The sequence below is a fragment of the Schistocerca cancellata genome, chromosome 6 (assembly GCF_023864275.1).
Source record: "Schistocerca cancellata isolate TAMUIC-IGC-003103 chromosome 6, iqSchCanc2.1, whole genome shotgun sequence".
Lineage (NCBI taxonomy): Eukaryota > Metazoa > Arthropoda > Insecta > Orthoptera > Acrididae > Schistocerca > Schistocerca cancellata.
The window spans coordinates 283,236,885-283,255,865 of NC_064631.1; the positions used below are offsets into that span (position 1 = coordinate 283,236,885).

At 37.0% G+C, this 18,981-nt stretch overlaps 1 protein-coding gene across 3 annotated transcripts in view; it reads left to right on the forward strand.

Annotated features, from left to right (window-relative positions):
* The window catches only part of LOC126190837 (neuroglian), an 83,089-nt gene that overhangs the window by 24,099 nt on the left and 40,009 nt on the right, over positions 1 to 18,981 (forward strand). For all 3 annotated transcript variants that reach the window (XM_049931417.1, XM_049931415.1, XM_049931416.1), the window contains exons 7-15: positions 2,419 to 2,580; positions 3,798 to 3,988; positions 4,407 to 4,682; positions 6,404 to 6,581; positions 9,706 to 9,797; positions 10,391 to 10,672; positions 14,904 to 15,091; positions 15,809 to 15,988; positions 16,847 to 17,081. In XM_049931417.1, the coding sequence (XP_049787374.1) occupies positions 2,419 to 2,580; positions 3,798 to 3,988; positions 4,407 to 4,682; positions 6,404 to 6,581; positions 9,706 to 9,797; positions 10,391 to 10,672; positions 14,904 to 15,091; positions 15,809 to 15,988; positions 16,847 to 17,081 (1,784 nt within the window). The remainder of the gene's footprint in view (positions 1 to 2,418; positions 2,581 to 3,797; positions 3,989 to 4,406; positions 4,683 to 6,403; positions 6,582 to 9,705; positions 9,798 to 10,390; positions 10,673 to 14,903; positions 15,092 to 15,808; positions 15,989 to 16,846; positions 17,082 to 18,981) is intronic.

Consider the following 18,981-nt stretch of genomic DNA (forward strand, 5'->3'; position numbering starts at 1 on the left):
CCACTCAACTTCTGATTGATATTATACTTTTATCGCAGGGCAGTGTTCCATTGTATGAGTGTTGTGCCATCTTGCACACAAATGCATAGTGTAGAACAGTGCAAAATGGAGTGTAGTTCCATTGTCAGTGGAAATGGAAAACACAACTCTGAAAATAGCAAGTTTGCTTTTAAAGTTGTTTATCGTTAGTGAAGGGAGAAAATGTAGATGTCATCAGTGAGTGACTCCAATGCTCGAAGATCAAAAGCTGTATGATGGAAACAACCTTTTTAAGTGACTCAAGTCTGTTTAATGATCAGAGGGATATCAATGATAAAATTCTCTGGTGACTCTGCTATACTTTGTGAAAATGAGGAATATGTACAGGACATAATGAGTGAAATGAACAGCCTACTTAGCGCAGAATAGGGATTGAGAGTAAACTGAAGAAAATGACAGCAACAAGGAGTAGCAGACATGAGATTAATGGAAAACCATCAAAACTGGGGACCACGAAGTCGACGAATGAAGGAACTAGCACAATAACATATGACAGGCGAAGCAAGGATGACATAAAAAGCAGACCAAGCCAAAGAATGCACTGTGGAAAACTGGAAAAGAAGAGAATCGAAGAATCTGTGCAGGAAGTGTCACTGCTTGTTTCTCTAAGCAGGCCGTGTTCCAAAAATGAACAACTTAGAGAAAGAAGCGGCGACACTTTTTGCAGGACCTGGCTGTCATTTAGCAGGATGAGGGCTGGGCACGAATGTCGCAATTGTGACTGAGGTTTGCGATTGATGGAGCTGGTAAGTGCGGTGCCACACTGGGCACTCTCTGGAGTTCAGTCCTTGTGACATCAGCGTGATTTGTAAGATAAAGGAAGCACTTTATGGCATTCTCTTCTCAACTATTACTGAGATCTGGTGGGCAATAGTCGACTCCACTTGAACTATCAACACAACTGGTACTGCTAAGGGTAATCTATGATTCTCACATTGCTGGCAGTGGGTTATACATAATGCTGGTGACTACTTTTAAGAACAGTACAACTTTGAAACCTGTATCTGTTTTGTATAAGTTGTAATAGTTGCCACTAGTAAAGTTATGACCCTCGTACATAGATATAGCTGGTAATGTAATTGTTTGTACAAAAATTTTACTTTCCGCAGAAATAGGGCTAGATTCTTTGGTTTTTTTAATTGATGAACATCACCCCATCTTTTCAGTGAAAGGGAGAACACTAAAAGTCGGCAACATTCGTTCTTCGTGTACCCCTAGGAACATTTATGCTCAATTTTGTACCCAAGAGGATACATCAGCTTAATTAGTTAAATGTTAATTGTATCTGAAAGGAACAACTTAACCGTAGAAATATATTAATCAGTTTTAAGTGATGAAAAGTAGTAGTAGAAGTATTATATTCAGTTCATAATTAAATGATTATGTGTAATGGTTAATTTAACTTTGGTGTACCATCCGAGATATCTTCACACACTCCTGTGGTGGTTGGGGGGGGGGGGGGGGGTAGAGGAACCCAATTTGGGGTGGGGGGTTATGTGTATTCCATTTGTATACCACTGCTTTAGTTCAACTAATGAAAGTACTACAGTCTGTTTTCATTCAGAAGATTGACTGGGTTGTTCAGTCAGGTAAAACACTAAAGAATAGTTTCAGTTGAAACAATGAATATGTGATTTATCTGACAGAAAAATACAGACTAGTTTCTCTTGAAAAGAAAGAATGAATAACTCAATCAATATTTATCAATAAGCAAAACTAAAACCGCCTGTGTCAACAGTTTTCATTCAGTTGGTTCCAGAAACTGGTTTTCCACAAAAGCCGTCATTAAGCTGAATAAAATACCACTGTGTCTTACTAGGTGTTGTCTGCTTGTAGATGATGTGACTTTGCCTTTCAGTGATTTGGAGACTTGACTCACATTTTCTATTCTAGAATAACCACCACTTAATGTGCAATCATAACCCTGTAACAAATCATTTACATATGTCGGACAGAGAGAGGGGGGAGGGGGGTAAACACTTTGTGTATAAAGAGGTTGGTTAGTTTACGAGGCTGTTCCACTACATATAATGTATAAAGAGTGTTTCTTTTTAAGCTACAGTGAAAGTAAGTGTTCAGAAGTACATTACTTTCTATTAATGTTTTGACAGCATATCAAGTGTCACCTGTGTTTGTTGTTAAAAAGCTTTCCTTAACTTTTGATGCTATTTTACATTGACTGTATTATCCTTCCATCACCTCAGTTCATGAAAACCACATGTAAAGCTAGAACCTATTGAAAATTTCTTTTGTCTTGGCTGTTGAGCATCATTGTTGCCACAATAATTGTTTTGTACCACACAGAAAATGGAAGATATTGTCTGACATTGTGTAACTTTTGTTCAAGAATTCAATGTGGTTCACTTTTTTCTTTTTTAGGAATGAATACAAATTAGGAAATCGTGTCATGCTGAATGTGGAACTGACGGGCTCTTCAGCTGCCCAGAACAGGCACCCACCAGTGAAGCAGTATGTGACAAGAAAGAATGAGGTGGCTTTCAGAGGGAAGAAAGTTGAAATGTATTGTATATTTGGTGGAACGTAAGTATTGCAGCAGTATATACTTCTAAGCTTGTTTCATACAGTTTTTGTTCATTACAGAATTGGATGTGGTGCCAAGTGTACAGGCTCATGTGGAATTGTAGTACTTATACTCCAGTGGAAAATACACACAGAAGTTAGAAAATGTGCAAGGTTTCTGACCCAGTGGCTCCTCCTGGCAGAGGAGTAGAAGAAGAAAGGAAGAGGGATGAAGGAAAAGGACTGGCGAGGTTTGGGAAATGGTAGAGCTACAGAAAAGTTGCCTAGAAACCCAGATCAGGGGTTCATACCCCCTCCCGTCCCTTCTGACCAAAAGGAGCCACTGGCTCAAAAACATTGAACATTTCTTTATCTTTTAGCTGTGTTTCTCCTGCTGACACTATCTATCCAATTATATTTTCAAAAATTTATTATTTTTGTTGATATATTAGTACCTACATTCTGTATGGCTAGAAATGATTCCTTACATCTGGCAGTGTTGTTGCCAGACCTCAGTTACAAAGTGCAAAAGGCTGCCATCAGTACTGAGTACAAGCCATAGTGGCCTGGATCTACAGCAAAACTAAGGAGGTGCCTTACAGATACAAAACAAAAACAAAATTGCATTATGTGGTTAGCTGCTTTTAATGCATGAAGCAGTTCCACAGGCTCACTTAAAATACCAGAGGTCTCTGGGCCTATGGGCTATAGAGAATTCATTATTGCTGTCAAATATGTAAACTGACACTTTGTGATCTCAAAACAAAATCTGGGGAGAGAAATGCACAAGACATAAACAGCATATGTTGAGAAACAGCAGTGGTCACAATATGGACTTTCTGCATGTCAGTGGAGGATAATGCTACTTTGACCCTTATTTCGTGCTCATTGTTATAGTTGTCTGCTCTCTTAGTACTAGCTGATACTTGTTGGTTAAGATTCTCAGTACCTCAGAGCTGTTTTTATACAATATTGCAAAACACTTTTAGCATTTCATTTTTATTACCCCTTAAATGTCCAACTTATATTTATTTATTTAATTTTTTAAAATAAAGGTGTAAAGTAAAGACTTTTGTATATTTTTTCTTCTCCAGATTTAGTGTATAAGAAATAAGGTACATTTTTTCCTCCAAGTAATTAGTTTTGGAAGTGCCTTGTTGGTTGTTTCTTTCATTGTTGTTGTTTTTTAGTTGATTTTCCAACTTTTCCTATACTTCACTTTATTTTTATGTTTTCAGGCCTCTGCCCCAAATAGTCTGGAGTAAAGATGGCAGACCCATCCAGCCATCAGACAGAATAACACAAGGCAATTATGGAAAGAGCTTAGTAATAAAACATGTAAATTACAATGATTCAGGTGCATACACCTGTGAGGCTAGTAATGGTGTTGGTGGTGCCCAGTCATATTCCATAAATCTACAAGTTATGGGTGAGTTTACAATCACACTTGTTGAATTTCTGTTTTGCAGAATGTCGTAAATACTAAAGCATCATATAGCTTGAAATATTCTTGTATTATTCTCTTGAATATTTCTGTATTGTGCAACTTGTAAGACTACTAGAATAACTACACTGTCTGAAGCAGCATTAAATTTCTCTCATAGTAAATATATTGCAAAAATTATTAAGTCAGGCAGTTGCAATGTTCCATCATAAAAGGACTTCATTTGCTCTTAAATTGACTAAACATCGTAATTCATGGAAGGTCTAGGCGTAGTATGTATGATTCTGCTCTGAACATACAACTACTTTTGAGCAACATTTCGTGTAATTTGTTGAAATTATAATTTTTTACAAGTACACTTATGCAGCCATTGTATTCATTGTATTATGTCTGTTCTTCACAGCTGCACCATATTTCACTGTTGAGCCTGAAATTATCAATGCAGCGGAAGATGAAACTGTAACTTTCCGATGTGAAGCCGAAGGTGTTCCTGATCCCCAGATTAAGTGGATCCACAATGGGCGACCAATCAGTGAGGCACCACCGAATCCACGCCGTAAAGTCACCACAAATAGCATTACTATTGAGAGGCTTTCAAAAAAGGACACTGGCAACTATGGATGCAATGCTACCAATAGTCATGGCTATGTGTACAAAGATGTGTATGTTAATGTGTTAGGTATGTACTTTATTGGGTAGAATTGTCTAAAACTATTCACAACACATACTTTATTGCAATTGATTGTGTTTGTATAATTACATGTCATTGCATGTTATTGATTTCATTCCTATTAATACCTTCATTTTATTTCAGTACATTAACTAAGTTTAACTATTGTAGAGATAAATGTCTAATTATTGCATATGGAGTAAGATCTTGATTATAGTTACTCCAAATAAATAAATTTAAAAAAAATAGTCAAATACATTTTCCCTCGAATTTGTGGTAGTTACACAGTTTATGACCTCTTTCCTGTATCACAGCAGTTAAAATACATGTCATATTCTTATTATTTCCTGATATTACAGTGTTAAAAATAGATTTTTAACTTTGATGCATTCCTTATCACAATATCACTATAATGTTGCAAAATTTTCCTGGAGGAACACAAGTCTAACAGCCAGTCAGATTTAGTCTTCCTCCAGGTGCCTTGTCACAAACAGTACTGGATGACAATAAATGCTCTCCTGTAGACTGTTGCATAGCTATACTTTAGTGCTGATGCAAGTTAATTTGTTGTTCTCAAAAGCAGTTTTGTAATACATGGCAACATGGAAGGTGTTTTCCGCCATGTGTAATCAAACTTCATCGCCTTCCTGCCCCCCTCTCTCCCCCCCTCCCCCTCTCTCTCCCCATCCCCCCCTCTCCCCCCTCCCCCTATCTCTCCCCCTCTCCCTCCCTCCCTCACAACTGTATATATTTTTCCCAGATAATAATTAGTAAAAAAAATTTAAAATCCTTAAACTCAAACAACTGAAAAGCTAGAATGAACCTCTGTACTCACTTTGGGACTAAGTACTGTACCAAGAATGAATAATTCAAATATCTCTTGTTGAGCAAACAAAATTTTATTTTAATGAAAAATCTCTTCTTCAGGAAACAGTTTATTTTTAATAAAATATAGAATTATTGTTCTGTCGATGACATGAGGACTTTATTCTACTTTCTCATTAATTCTAGCTGTGCTTTCTTGGAGATTTTCATTGTTAAAATGCTTCTAATCTATATCAGGTACTCCATTATAATATTTTTTTTTTGTTTTTCGAATGACCATTGGTATTGTTTCAAACTTGCATTACTTTTTATGAGCAATGCAATTTTAATATACTGGTATTAAGTCTGATTAACACTTATTTGGGAGGTGGGGGCAAAGGAAAATATCATGCTGAAAATATGTTATGAATATAATAGAGGGAAACATTCCACGTGGGAAAAATATGTCTAAAAACAAAGATGATGAGACTTACCAAACAAAAGCGCTGGCAGGTCGATAGACACACAAACAAACACAAACAGACACACAAAATTCAAGCTTTTGCAACAAACGGTTGCTTCATCAGGAAAGAGGGAAGGAGAGGGTAAGACGAAAGGATGTGTATGTGCAGATGGGTATGTGTGTGTGCGCGCGAGTGTATACCTGTCCTTTTTTCCCCCTAAGGTAAGTCTTTCCGCTCCCGGGATTGGAAGGACTCCTTACCCTCTCTCTTAAAACCCACATCCTTTCATCTTTCCCTCTCCTTCCCTCTTTCCTGATGAAGCAACCGTTTGTTGCGAAAGCTTGAATTTTGTGTGTATGTTTGTGTTTGTTTGTGTGTCTATCGACCTGCCAGCGCTTTTGTTTGGTAAGTCTCATCATCTTTGTTTTTTGAAAATATGTTATGTAAGACATGATGTTGCAGCTTTGCCACCTGAAATAACTGAGCCACCACGTAGTGAACAGACAGTGGACGGCAGAACGGTAACGCTGTTATGCAGGACATTTGGAGCTCCCAAGCCACAGGTGAAATGGATACGTAATGGAAAGGAGCTAACCGGTGGGAGATACACTACTCTGGACAATGGGGACCTGGAAATAAGGTATTTTAATTGTTGAAATTGTTGTCAAAAAGAGTTGTAGCTATAAATTTACTTGTTGGTATTTAACCCTCAACTCAAGCAAATGAGTTGGTCTAATAAAGAAGAAACACATATGGACAGTACATATGAGAATGTAAATCTCTGCCAAATTTAATATTACTGGTATTTAAAAAATAATAATTTAATATTATATTTATCACTTTTGGTGTTGGCAAGCTTCTAAAATGATAAAATGCTGCAAAGAAAAATTTTTATTTGTGGATGATGACATTATATATTCCGCCAACCAACATCAGATTCCCAACAGCCGACAAGAATGTTGACCGATGGCATTGTTTAGAGGCCAGCGACTGATCTAAAAATTACGGAGCTTGTATAATCACATTGCCCGGATACTGATAGAAAAGACCAGTAAAAGATATCTCAGGAACGCTGAAGTAAAAGTTTGATAAAGTAATAGCCGTTTGAACACTAGTAGTGTTTGGCTGTGGCCACCCAACAATTTGTCGGCAACTCTTCTTCGCTGCAGTCTGAAAAAGTTCTAAAATGCAGCATAATAATTTGATATGTGGAATTAATGAAAAAGGAAAGTACAGTCTTAATTAAAACACAGATTTTGAAATTAAATTAGCGTAATTATGTGCCAAACGTTACAGAGTGACACTTACATTTGTGAAACAGCCATTGAAAACGAACGAGAGAGAGAGAGAGAGAGAGAGAGAGAGAGAGAGTGAGTGCTCACAGCTCCTGCTTTTTTATAATAAAAAAAATTATGGCAACTGACTTCAGCTTGCTTTACAGTTTCGATACATAAACATTTCTCTCGCTCTTTCTGTACTGGAACAGCAAAAAAAAAAAAATTGTGACCTTTTCTCCTTACTTTGCAGATTTATTTACAGGAGGGTAATTTATTCTTAATGTATTTTAGGCTTAATTAAAAGATTAGGCATGTTCTATCATTTAAAAAAATCAACATTTCATACTGTTCTACTTTTGCTCAAGGGAAAATTTCTTCTTGGTCATCCTGAAAGCCAGCTGTAGCATTCTTTTGGGGAAGGCAAGTTCTGTGACCATGACCCCTGTTGGCTTTTCATGTTGGAGACAGACTATACCTCCCCAGCATCTCCTACCCAGCTGTCTTATATCGTTAGACAAAATAACTTCACTGATCTCATATTTATAAACTTTGCTTGTTTTCAGTTTATTAAATGAGTGCTTATTTGCAGTCATGTGAGCTACTATATAAAAAAGTTAAACATCTAGAACTGTCAGATTTCTGCCACAATGGAGAGCCTGTCCCAAGTGTAACATACTGTCAGTATGTTATCGGTAGTGTAGATTTTACTGTCTTCACTTTCAATGGCTGGAATATTTTTACATCATCGGTGGTATCAAATGCATCACCTCAGCGTCAGCTCTCCCAATGGCTGAAGAGGCCCAGAGACTGAAATTGTGTCTCTATGCAGTGGAACTTACGATATTTCAACATCAATCAAGCAATGCATTATAGCAGATTATGGTTCTAGACATGAACATGATCAGAAGCATTCACAGCCACATTCAAAGACATACTGTGGACATATGGTAAGTGGCTCTACTCATTGCAGCCCACTGTACAAGTGCTAGCAATTTATCAATGGAAGAGCTTTATGCTATCTACCAGTAACATAATTGGTAGTGGGAGAAGTGCAGTAGCTTTCTGATAATTCATTTATTCGCCACCGAGTGACTAGAACACAACTACATGGCTTTACAATATGCTGTCAGTGACAGACAGCAGTAGAGTACCACATTTTACCTATCCAATACGTTTTCCAACCACTACAAAGGTGGCTGAAACATAACACTTACACATTATACACTTCTCAGCCATTGTTTATAGGAACATATTTTACATACAAGTTCACTTAACAACTGAAAATGAGTACTCATTCAACAAACTACAAATAAATCTAGTATATAAACATAAACTTGGGAAAGTTATATTGTCTGCTGATGTGAGAGAAATGGACAGGAAATGTTGCGGAGATATAGACTATCTGCAAAATGAAAAGTATACAGTGCTCATGGTGGGGGGAGTTGCCTTCCCCAGAAGAATATTACAGATGCCGTACAGAATGATTAAGAATCGATTTCTCCTCAAGCAGTGCAGAATAGTAAATAAAGATTTACTTAGATTCTGTCCATATGTGTTTCCTGCATTAGTATTATTAGTAATTGATATCTATATTCTGTAGTATCAGTCCTCTTTGGGTAAAATAAACACAGCCCAGTCACCTTGGCACTCTGCAACACCAGTGATCCATAAGGCAGAGAGTCGATATAACTTTGTGTAACACCCTCTAGTTGATTCCTATGACGTAGAGAGGTAGATATTGGGAAATCAGCAGTTTGTGCTTTGGTTTACAGAACTTTGAAGGAGGGGAGATGAATGACCACAACCCAACAGCCTATCTTCCTTGCACTTCTACACTCCATCTGTGCCCCTTACACCCTTCTAAAATCTGAGAACACAGGTTATCCCCTAGTACGGCTCTACTGCACTTAGACATGGCACACACATGTAATATTTGTTCTTAACCCACTTTGTTTAACAGTAAACAGTAATTTTATGCAAGTAATACATTATGTTTAATAATCTGTGTGCAAACTATTAGTCATAGAGAAAAAAATTGATGGGGACTTTTTTTGTAGGAAGTTTAACATAGTTCAGTTTTGTACTGGGAAACATTTTTGCTGGAGGTTATTAAAGAAAACAATTAAAAAATGATATTTAAATGCCCCCACTCCCACCCCACCCTAATGCTCACATGCCACCTGTGGAAATTTTTAGTGTTTTGCTCATGACACTCTCTCCTAGCACTGTACAAAAATTTGTGACTATGCAGTTTGTTTCCCCTAATTTTCCTTTGTTGACTGGACTACATGTGTTTCACTGAAGTTCACGAGGATTGCTTTATTAGCTTGATATTAAAATGCTCTTAAAAGTATTATGCATCCCAAAATTGCATTCCATTTACATACATATGTAAATGTGTACGGTTGATGTTTGACAATTTTGTCAGTTTCCTCAGGTGTATGCACCATAAAAGATGTATTGCTAATTTCAGTGACAATTTTCCAGGGATGTTAACTATTCAGATGGGGGTGACTACACATGTTATGCAGAGAACAAATTTGGTCATCAGGAAGCATCAGGAAAACTTACAGTCAAAGGTCAGTAGTGTTTTTGATCATCATTACTTTTAGTTTACCATTAAATATTTTTTTCAGACTATGTAAAAAAAATGAGAAAACAAAAATCCATAAAATTTAGCTTAATGACATCACTGTCATTTAAGCATTTTCACTGACGATGTGTGCACAGTGGAAATTCCAGTAACCAAAGCAGAAACAGTACCCTTCCACATTTATTTTTGTTTATTTTGTGCTTAAAAGACAGCATCCTTTTAGGTAAAATTATGAACATGCAACCTGTACATCATATATATTATATATCAACCACATAGTGCTAACCTTCCAATTCAAATCAAACATTCCTTATATGCATACAGGGATACCAGGTGCTCACAGAGCATTATCATTGTATGTCTGAAACCAGTTAAATTGTGAAATGTTGGTGTGATTGTTTCAATTTTCGCTAAACTCTAATTCAGAACATCTTCTACCATACACGGTCTATTATTTAGTTCTTGTTGATCATTATAAGTCAGTTGTGAGCATTACTGACAGAACTGCCACTTCTACTCTGTTAATATCGGTCACATCTTTACTAGTAACAACCAGTTAAAGTGTCGAATTATTTGCAGAGCACACACGGATTACCACAGAACCTGAAGACTACGAAGTAGCAGCGGGAATGTCTGCTACATTTAGATGCAATGCTGTTGCTGATAATTCACTTCAGCTGACAGTTGACTGGATGAAGAAGGGTCAGCTGATTGATTTTGAAGCAGAACCACGCTTCATCCAATCGTCGGATACATCTCTTACCATAACAAAGGCCATCGAACTGGATTCAGGCACTTACACTTGTGTTGCCCGTACAGAGCTGGATGAAGCAACAGCTTCTGCTACACTCACAGTTCAAGGTTGGTGAATCTGTAGCTTTGTATCTAACTGGAATACACTGACAGCAGTAGTATGTTAAAAGAATTGGTTCTATGTTTGTTGCTTATTTTATTTGTATGTTGAAATAACCATGTTTATGGCAATAAATATGAGGTGTTGGGATTTAACATCACCATTCATTTGCAAAATACTTCAAATAATCATTGCTGATATATCTGTGATTTTAATTTTTCTGTTCGTGCATGTTGAAAGGCCTTATTGATATCTCAAACAATGGAAAATCCAGGAGGGAATGTAACAATATTATCAAAAGGAAAGTTGCTGTTCACCATATAGTGGAGATGCTGAGTTGCTGAAAGGCACAACAGAAAGACTGTCATAAATAAAGCTTTCGGCCATTAAGACCTTCATCAACAATAGATCACACACACACACACAAACACACACAACTGCTGTATATTTAGTGTTGTAATTTCTCAGAAATGTTGTTTGAAGGTAAAAGTTTTGAGAAATGTCAGTCATTGTACTGTCTCCACTTGGCATTTTGGAAGAACCAGCAATGTTAAGGTAGCGTTACCGAGGAAGTCGGCAATGTGTAATCAGTCAAAGGGCTCCTCAAGTGTAAGATATTTTTTCACCTTTCTTCAGTAAAAATTTTCATCTTATACCTCGATCAAAATAACAAAAGTGATTAACAGTCGAACATGGAAGTGAGTGATGTTGGTTCAGTCAAGCACGGGATGTGGTGATGTTGGTTCACATTTGTCTGCACACACGATATGGCTGTGGCAGCAGGAGCAGCTGGGCATTTCCATTCTGGGTGCATTCACACACTGTCTGTTAATATTGAGAATTGGGTTTGCTTAACAGGATAGGAGTAGTCTTATCACTTTCCCACATATTTTTGCAACTAGTTTATGACATTGTCACATAAAATAAATACACTGCATACAAACAGTGGAAACCATGAAAACAACTCATGATTGTTACGTTACTGGTTCACCTGTAACTGACTGTGGCAATTGCCCCTAAGGTAGCAAAGCATATGACTGTGATGGGACAGAATGGAAAGTGTGACTCAGCTCATTCTCTGATATGTTGTTGCAGTAGCAGTCTGTAAACGAGTACCGTATTTACTCGGATCTAAGCCACACTTTTTTTCCAGTTTTTGTAATCCAAAAAACCGCCTGCGGCTTAGAATCGAGTGAAAAGTAAGCGGAAGTTCTGAAAAATGTTGGTAGGTGCCGCCACAACTAACTTCAGCCCCGTCAAGTATATGTAGCGCTACACAGGCATGTTTTGCAGGCACAATGATAAATACTGTTGCCAAAACCTCTGCGTCAGTAAATAAATTTTAAAAAAAGGTGGAAGACGAGCTTTTTTCTCCGCCCCGACTTTCGACCACTGCATTCTCATACATTATCCAACGAAGTAAATACAAATTCCGTATTGTTCATCTTTGAATGTAGCAGCATTTCAATGTACTACGAAAAACCGAATGGCAAAACTGGGATGTTTGTCAATATGGCCAACTCTGCGTTCTGAAATTTTCCTACCTGTGAGAAGAGATGGTTGCTAATAGGAACTTTTTGAATTGTGAATCACATGCAGTATTCTCTTCACCATAAGAATAATACGAATATAAACATTTTGCCATGTATGCTTTCGTGTTTGCTGCTATCTCATTTAAATCCTGTCTGCCTAATAAACTGCGAAACTAGAGTGAGACAACAGCAAACACGGAAGAATATACATATCACGTCATGTTTATACCCGTATTATTCTTATGCCTAATAGTGATACAGTCAGAAATGAAGCATGGCAATTGACTAGATTTTTAAATCTAAGATGACCCTAATTTCTGTGCAGAATGTAATGTACTAAAGAGGCGTCTGCAAAGATTTTCAAACAGAGAAAAATTTTCGCTAAACTCTCATTCAGAACATCTTCTATCATACACGGTCTATTATTTAGTTCTTGCTGGTCATTATCAAAGAAAGCAGCAGTGTAAGTAACAACAAATAGCAGTCTCTTGCCATTGTTTCACTAATGAGATGATTTCTCTCTCTCTCTCTCTCTCTTTTTTTTTTTAATTGTAAGTGGCAGTAGCGTGCACAAAAGCAAGCCATGCTGTAAACACTCATTATCAGAATGTGACAAACAATGCATGACACAATACGATAATGCATTTTCAGCTTAAGAGTGACGTAAACACGTATAACAAAAAGAATGGCACTTATCAGATCAAAGAAAAATAAGCAATCAATTCAAACCAGACGAAGCACGTGAAAAAGGAAGGGTACCCGTATAAATATGGACGGAGTGCCTGACTCATAGCAATGGCTACCTGGTAAAGCTTAACTGCTAAGCTTACGACTCGAACCAAACTACTGTAGCTGTATCGCCATTCATTCGACCTAAATTGTGTCTCATATTACAATGGACCAACTTTGTTTCGATTTGGAGGTGCGGCCTAAAACTTTTCTCTCCCCTTGAATTTCGAGTCTCAACTTTCAGGTGCAGCTTAGATTTGGGAAATTTTTTTTCCTTGATTTCGAGACTCATTTTTCATGTGCGGCTTAGATTTGAGTGCGGCTTAGATTCGAGTAAATAAGGTAGCTGTCAATCACTCATTTACTCTGCACCAGGTGTACTTATTGGATTGTGTGACTACGAAGTTCTTCATTCCACCACCGGGGAGGGTGTTTTTATATATATATATCGTTTTTACAAAATATTGTTGGAGACTTCCCTTAATGGAATTGTGCGTTTCTCACTCATTGGTTAAACCTAAAACAAAATAAAAGTCAATTCTCTTTCACATTCCATTGAAAAACTCTCATAGTTTTGTCAGTCACCCCCACCATTGCAGGCAAGCTTCCACACACACACACACACACACACACACACACACACAGATATCATAGAACTTCCGTTTTGCAATAAACAAATGAACTTCAGCGGGACATAACTAAGGAAATGTGTTGCAGTTCCATCTGCCAACTGAACTACCAATATCTGCAGCTCTAGAAAAGGAGCGTTTGTGTAATATTGGCGAGATATACAGTCTTTCACATCCTGCTCAGTATGGGGTGTGAACCACATATGTCAACATAAACTTAAAAAATTGATTTGTAATACTAGGCGATTGACTTCCTTTTGTTTTCATGAATGAATGTCGCACTTTTTCTCCACTCATGCTGTTATTTATTTAAATCTTTTTTTTGTTTTGTTTTTGTTACTTTCCAATTATTTTTACAAGTATTAACAGTAGATGACAGTTCTTGTGAAAATAGTAAAAACAGGTGATTGCTTTTAATAATGAAAACTTAGTTCTTGTGGAAATAGTAAAAAGAAGAGATTGTTTTAAGTAGCAAAAACATTTGTTTTCTGAATATGCATTTGTATAGCTATGCATATGTACAAATGCATGAACTAATGGTTTGTCAGTTGGAGAGTAAACATAAACAATTTAGGAAAAAATGAATTGCTACTTACCAAAAAGATGACATGCCAAATTGCTGACAGGCACAATTAAAACACTTACACGGCACAATTAAGACACTTACACAGAAGCCTTCGACCTCAGCCTGGAAAAAGAGAAACACATACCATTCATTCACACAAACAAGCACACCTCCCACATACATGATCACCAGCTAATGTCATGTGTGCATGAGGTGTGCTTGCTTGTATGAAGGAATGGTGTTTTTCTTTTTTCGACTAAGGCTGAGGCTGAAATCTTATGTGTAATTGTCTGTTAATTGTGCCTGTCTGCAATTATGCATGTTATCTGTATGGAAAGTAGCATTATTGATACTCCTGCCTGGAGTTTCCATTGTTTAGAGAGTAAACATAGGTGGTTACATTTATAAAAGGCAGTAGGTGTTCACACAATTATGCTGAGCTCCCGATAATTGTGGATTTCAGAATTGCAATGCTCAATTTCCTTGGTTTTTCATCTTTCTGTTTTGTGTCTTGCACTCAAATTTAAATCTACCTTCGAACTGTTTGCTGCAGGAGACCCTAAACTAGGATAATTTTAACTCGTTCATCCGTATTCATATGTGCTATCCCCTAAATTTCTTAAAAGTACTAAGGAATAAAGCAGATAAAATGTGTTGATCATTGTACGTAATGTATAAAAGTACAGATGATATTGGCTGTCAGAAATAAAGATTATTATTATTATTATTTTGATGTATTCCTTTACTTCAGAAGTTATTAAGTATGTGTGTGTTATTTTGCCAGATGTGCCAAATCCTCCAGAATTGCAGTATGTAACATGCAGCAAACGAGAAGCTCGTATTAACTGGAAGCCAATGGGTGACAATCGTGCTCCAATTTTACGGTATATTATACAGTATAACACTAGCTTCACTCCTGATTCGTGGGAAGTAGCTGTGGATTCTGTTCCTGCTACTGACATGTCCTATACGGTTAGTGCAGATACTTTAATTAGCAGTTTTGCTTTATTGCTGTGTTAAATGTTAAGAGTAAATAGTTATTTTGAATATATTCATTTAAGAAGCACCAGTTTCTTTGTTTATATTTGTGTCATGTAAAAAACACAAACTGGGAAATATTGATTTTAGTGTGTATTTTTGATGGAAAAGTTTTGTATGCTTTCCTTGAAATAGGTCTTTGTTAATGTGATGAGTAACAGAGTTTGTGAACGTTACTGAATGAGTGAAGACAAATATCACAAAGGAAGATGTGGAAAGCTTTAGTAGACAGCATAGACAGAAGCAGCAATTAATATCACTTTCTATATAAAATGTTTGTTTGTTTGAAATGCCCTCCCTACCTTGCTGTCATTTGTTTTCAAATACAAATGTATGGCATGGCATGGCATTTCAGAGAGAAGTGAGTACAATATTGTTTCAAAGATTTAAGTATGCTGCACGGTAATACACACATCAGTACCGAAAGAATTATGTGGTGTGCTCATATATCTTGGCCTAATGCCTTTTCTGTGTTGTACAGAAGTTTCATTTTAATATGTTGTATTTACTATGTTGTATTTTGAATTACACCATTAATATTTTTGCTCATACTTTGAGTATTTGTAAATCATTGCAAAGAGTATGTCCTGTTTAACTTTCATTTTATTTACAGCAGTGTCTTATATTGTCAGAACTTTTATTTGCTTGCAGGTTGGTATGAGTCCTTGGGCAAACTACACTTTCAGAGTGATAGCTGTAAACAAGATTGGTCAGTCACAAGCTTCACAACACTCCTTGATGTGTTCGACACCACCTGATGTCCCCTACAAGAATCCAGATAATGTGGAAGGGAAGGGAACAGACCCAAGCAATATAGTCATTAGTTGGACAGTAAGTATACCTATACACCACATTGGTTTGTAGCAGTCAGGTCTGGGACTAGAGTAGTGTACACCCAAGAAGGCTGCTGAGGGATTCATTATGTGTAGGGAGATGCAGACAGTACAGTGTACCATTGCCAGTTGCTTTTCATCTCTTTTGGCTTCTTAGCCCCTCATTGTATGCTTAGGTTGCTCTTTCCTGACATCTGGCAGTGCTGACAGCTTTATCCACCTTGGAGATTGTGTTTGTCTTTCTGACACAGCCTTGAAAAATCTATGCAGGGAGAAAGAGAAGTGACAGTATATAACAATGAATTTCCACTCAACCAATATGAAGGCTGTAATGATAAGAAGTTACCTTTCCATTTATTAGTGTGAATTCACACACACACACACACACACACACACACACACACACACACACAGAGAGAGAGAGAGAGAGAGAGAGAGAGAGAGAGAGAGAGAGAGAGAGAGAGAGATTATCCAAAGCCAACTTTCCAGCACATTATTTATGAAATTCCCCAAATCATTTGATTGGGGAATTTGGTAAGTAAAGAACCTTGTCATGCTATATAAATTTTTTTCCCATTATGAAAGTAGTAAATAAATATTTTAATTACACTTGAACATACTGTTTGTCACACTACTAGATGTCACAAAATATGAGGTTACTTAATGTTCACTCTCTTTATGAGCAAATTATCATTCAGAAGTAATTTCGTTACACACCTGCATGGAATCCTGGATATGTGCGTTTGCATATAATATTTGAAATATGGGATTTTACTGATATTTTTGTATGTAAATTCTTTTATGAAAATGTTCATATTATTGTGATTTATTATTAATACTATTTATCCTTCTGCAGCCAATGCCTGAGATTGAACATAATGCACCAGGCTTTTCATATCGTGTGTATTGGAGACGCAATATTGATGGAACACAGTGGACTTCCAGAGACATAACAGACTGGCAGCAATCACAGTTTGAAGTGACAGGACAGCCAACTTTCCAAGAATACCGTATTAAGGTTGTTGCCATCAATGAAATGGGAGAATCAAATGTCTCCCCTCGGGAGGTCATTGGGTACTCTGGAGAAGATGGTAAGAACAGCTCTGTTCATTTTGTGTGACAAGTAAAAGTAGTTCAGTCTTGTACTGGGTTCTGTGATAATTGCTATAATTTGTGCTCACATGAATCCTTGTAAACTAATTGGAGCTAAATAGTTACCCCTTATAATGAAATGGCTATTCACTCTTGCAAAGATTGGACAAAAAACAAGCATAGAAACACCATATACATGGAAAAGCTCTCATATGTACAAAGAAAACTTTTATCAAGCAAGAGAGATTACGGAGGCTGTGCTTATGTAATGAGGAGAATGTTGAACTAATTATTATCTGTCTTCCCACCATAGGATGGTGGTGAAGCTTCTGTAATTCTCGGGGAGGAGGTGGGGGGCAGGGGGGGGGGGTAAGAGAATGAAGGAATGTAAACTTTTAACTGCCAACTGTAGAGTAGAGGGATGGAAAGTTAGTGTGGAAACGGGTCAGCTGTAAGTAGGCATTTTCCATGTTCTTTTGTAAAAATGTGAGGAATGTGAGTTGCAATTCACTAATATCATTAACTGATAAGTTATTCAGTGTTGAAATTAGATCTTGATTTTTTTCCTCAAGGCTCATGTTCACTTACCTTACAGTTCATTTCCTACATATAAATAAGTGATGTCGTATATGTAACTTTATTGTATTTTCAGCTTACTTTGTTGGTAACAGTTTTATTCTCTGGCACCAAAATTCTTGACACTTATGTATAACGAATTGCACAGAAAAGTTGTGTTTTCGGAAGTGTTTATTGTGGAGCTCCAGTTAATCTGAATGTTTTCATAACATGCAAGTATAAATAGATAAATCACCAAATATAGAACCTTAGCTTAGACATGCAGCTCTACTGTATGTTTAATGATGGCATCATCTTGGGTAAAATATTCAGGAGGTAAAAGAGTTCCCCATTCAGATCTCCAGGCGGGGGACTACTCAGGACGATGGAGTCATCAGGAAAAAGCAAAACTGGCATTCTACAGGTCAGACCACAGAATTTTAGATCTCTTAATTGGGCAGGTACGTTAGAAAACTTAAAAAGGGAAATAGATAGGGTGAAGTTAAAGATTGTGGGGATTAGTGGAGTGAGTATCAGGTTATAAATATGAAATCAGGTAGGGGTAATGTAGTAGTAGGTTTAATAGTGTATAAGAAAATACGAACATGGGTAAGCTACCATGAACAGCATGGTGAGTCCGTTATTGTAACCAAGAGACATGAAACCAACACCCTCCACAGTAGTACAAGTTTTATGTTTCCACTAGCTGTGCTGCTGATGAAGAGATTGAAAAATTTTATGACGAGACAAAAGAAACTGTTGAGATAGTTAAGGAAGAGGAAAATTTGATTGTGGTGGGGGACTGGAATTCAATAGTAGGTGAATATAGACTGAGGGTAAGGAATAAAAGGGGAAACTGCCTGATAGAATATTGCACGGAGCATAATTTAATCATCTATAAACACTGGGTTTAAGAATCATAAAAGAAGGTTGTATACATGGCAGGGACCTGGAGACACCAGAAGTTTTCAAATTGATTATATAATGGGAAGAGAGAGATTTCAGAACCAGATTTTAAACTGTAAGACATTTCCAGGAGTAGATGTGGCCTTTGACCACAATTTATTGGTTATAAACTGTAGATTAAAACTAAAAAAAGTTGCAAAAACTTACAAAATTAAAGAGATGAGCCTTGGATAAGTTGAAAGAACCAGTGTTTGTTGGGGGTTTCAGAAGGAGTTTTAGGCAGCAACTAATTGAAAAGGGGGTAGGATCACAGTAGAAGATTGAATGGGTAGCTTTGAGGGATGAAATAGTGAAGGCAGCAGAGAATCAAGTAGATAAAAAGACGAGGTAGTAGAAATCCTTAGATAGACCAGGAAATATTGAATTTAATTGATCAAA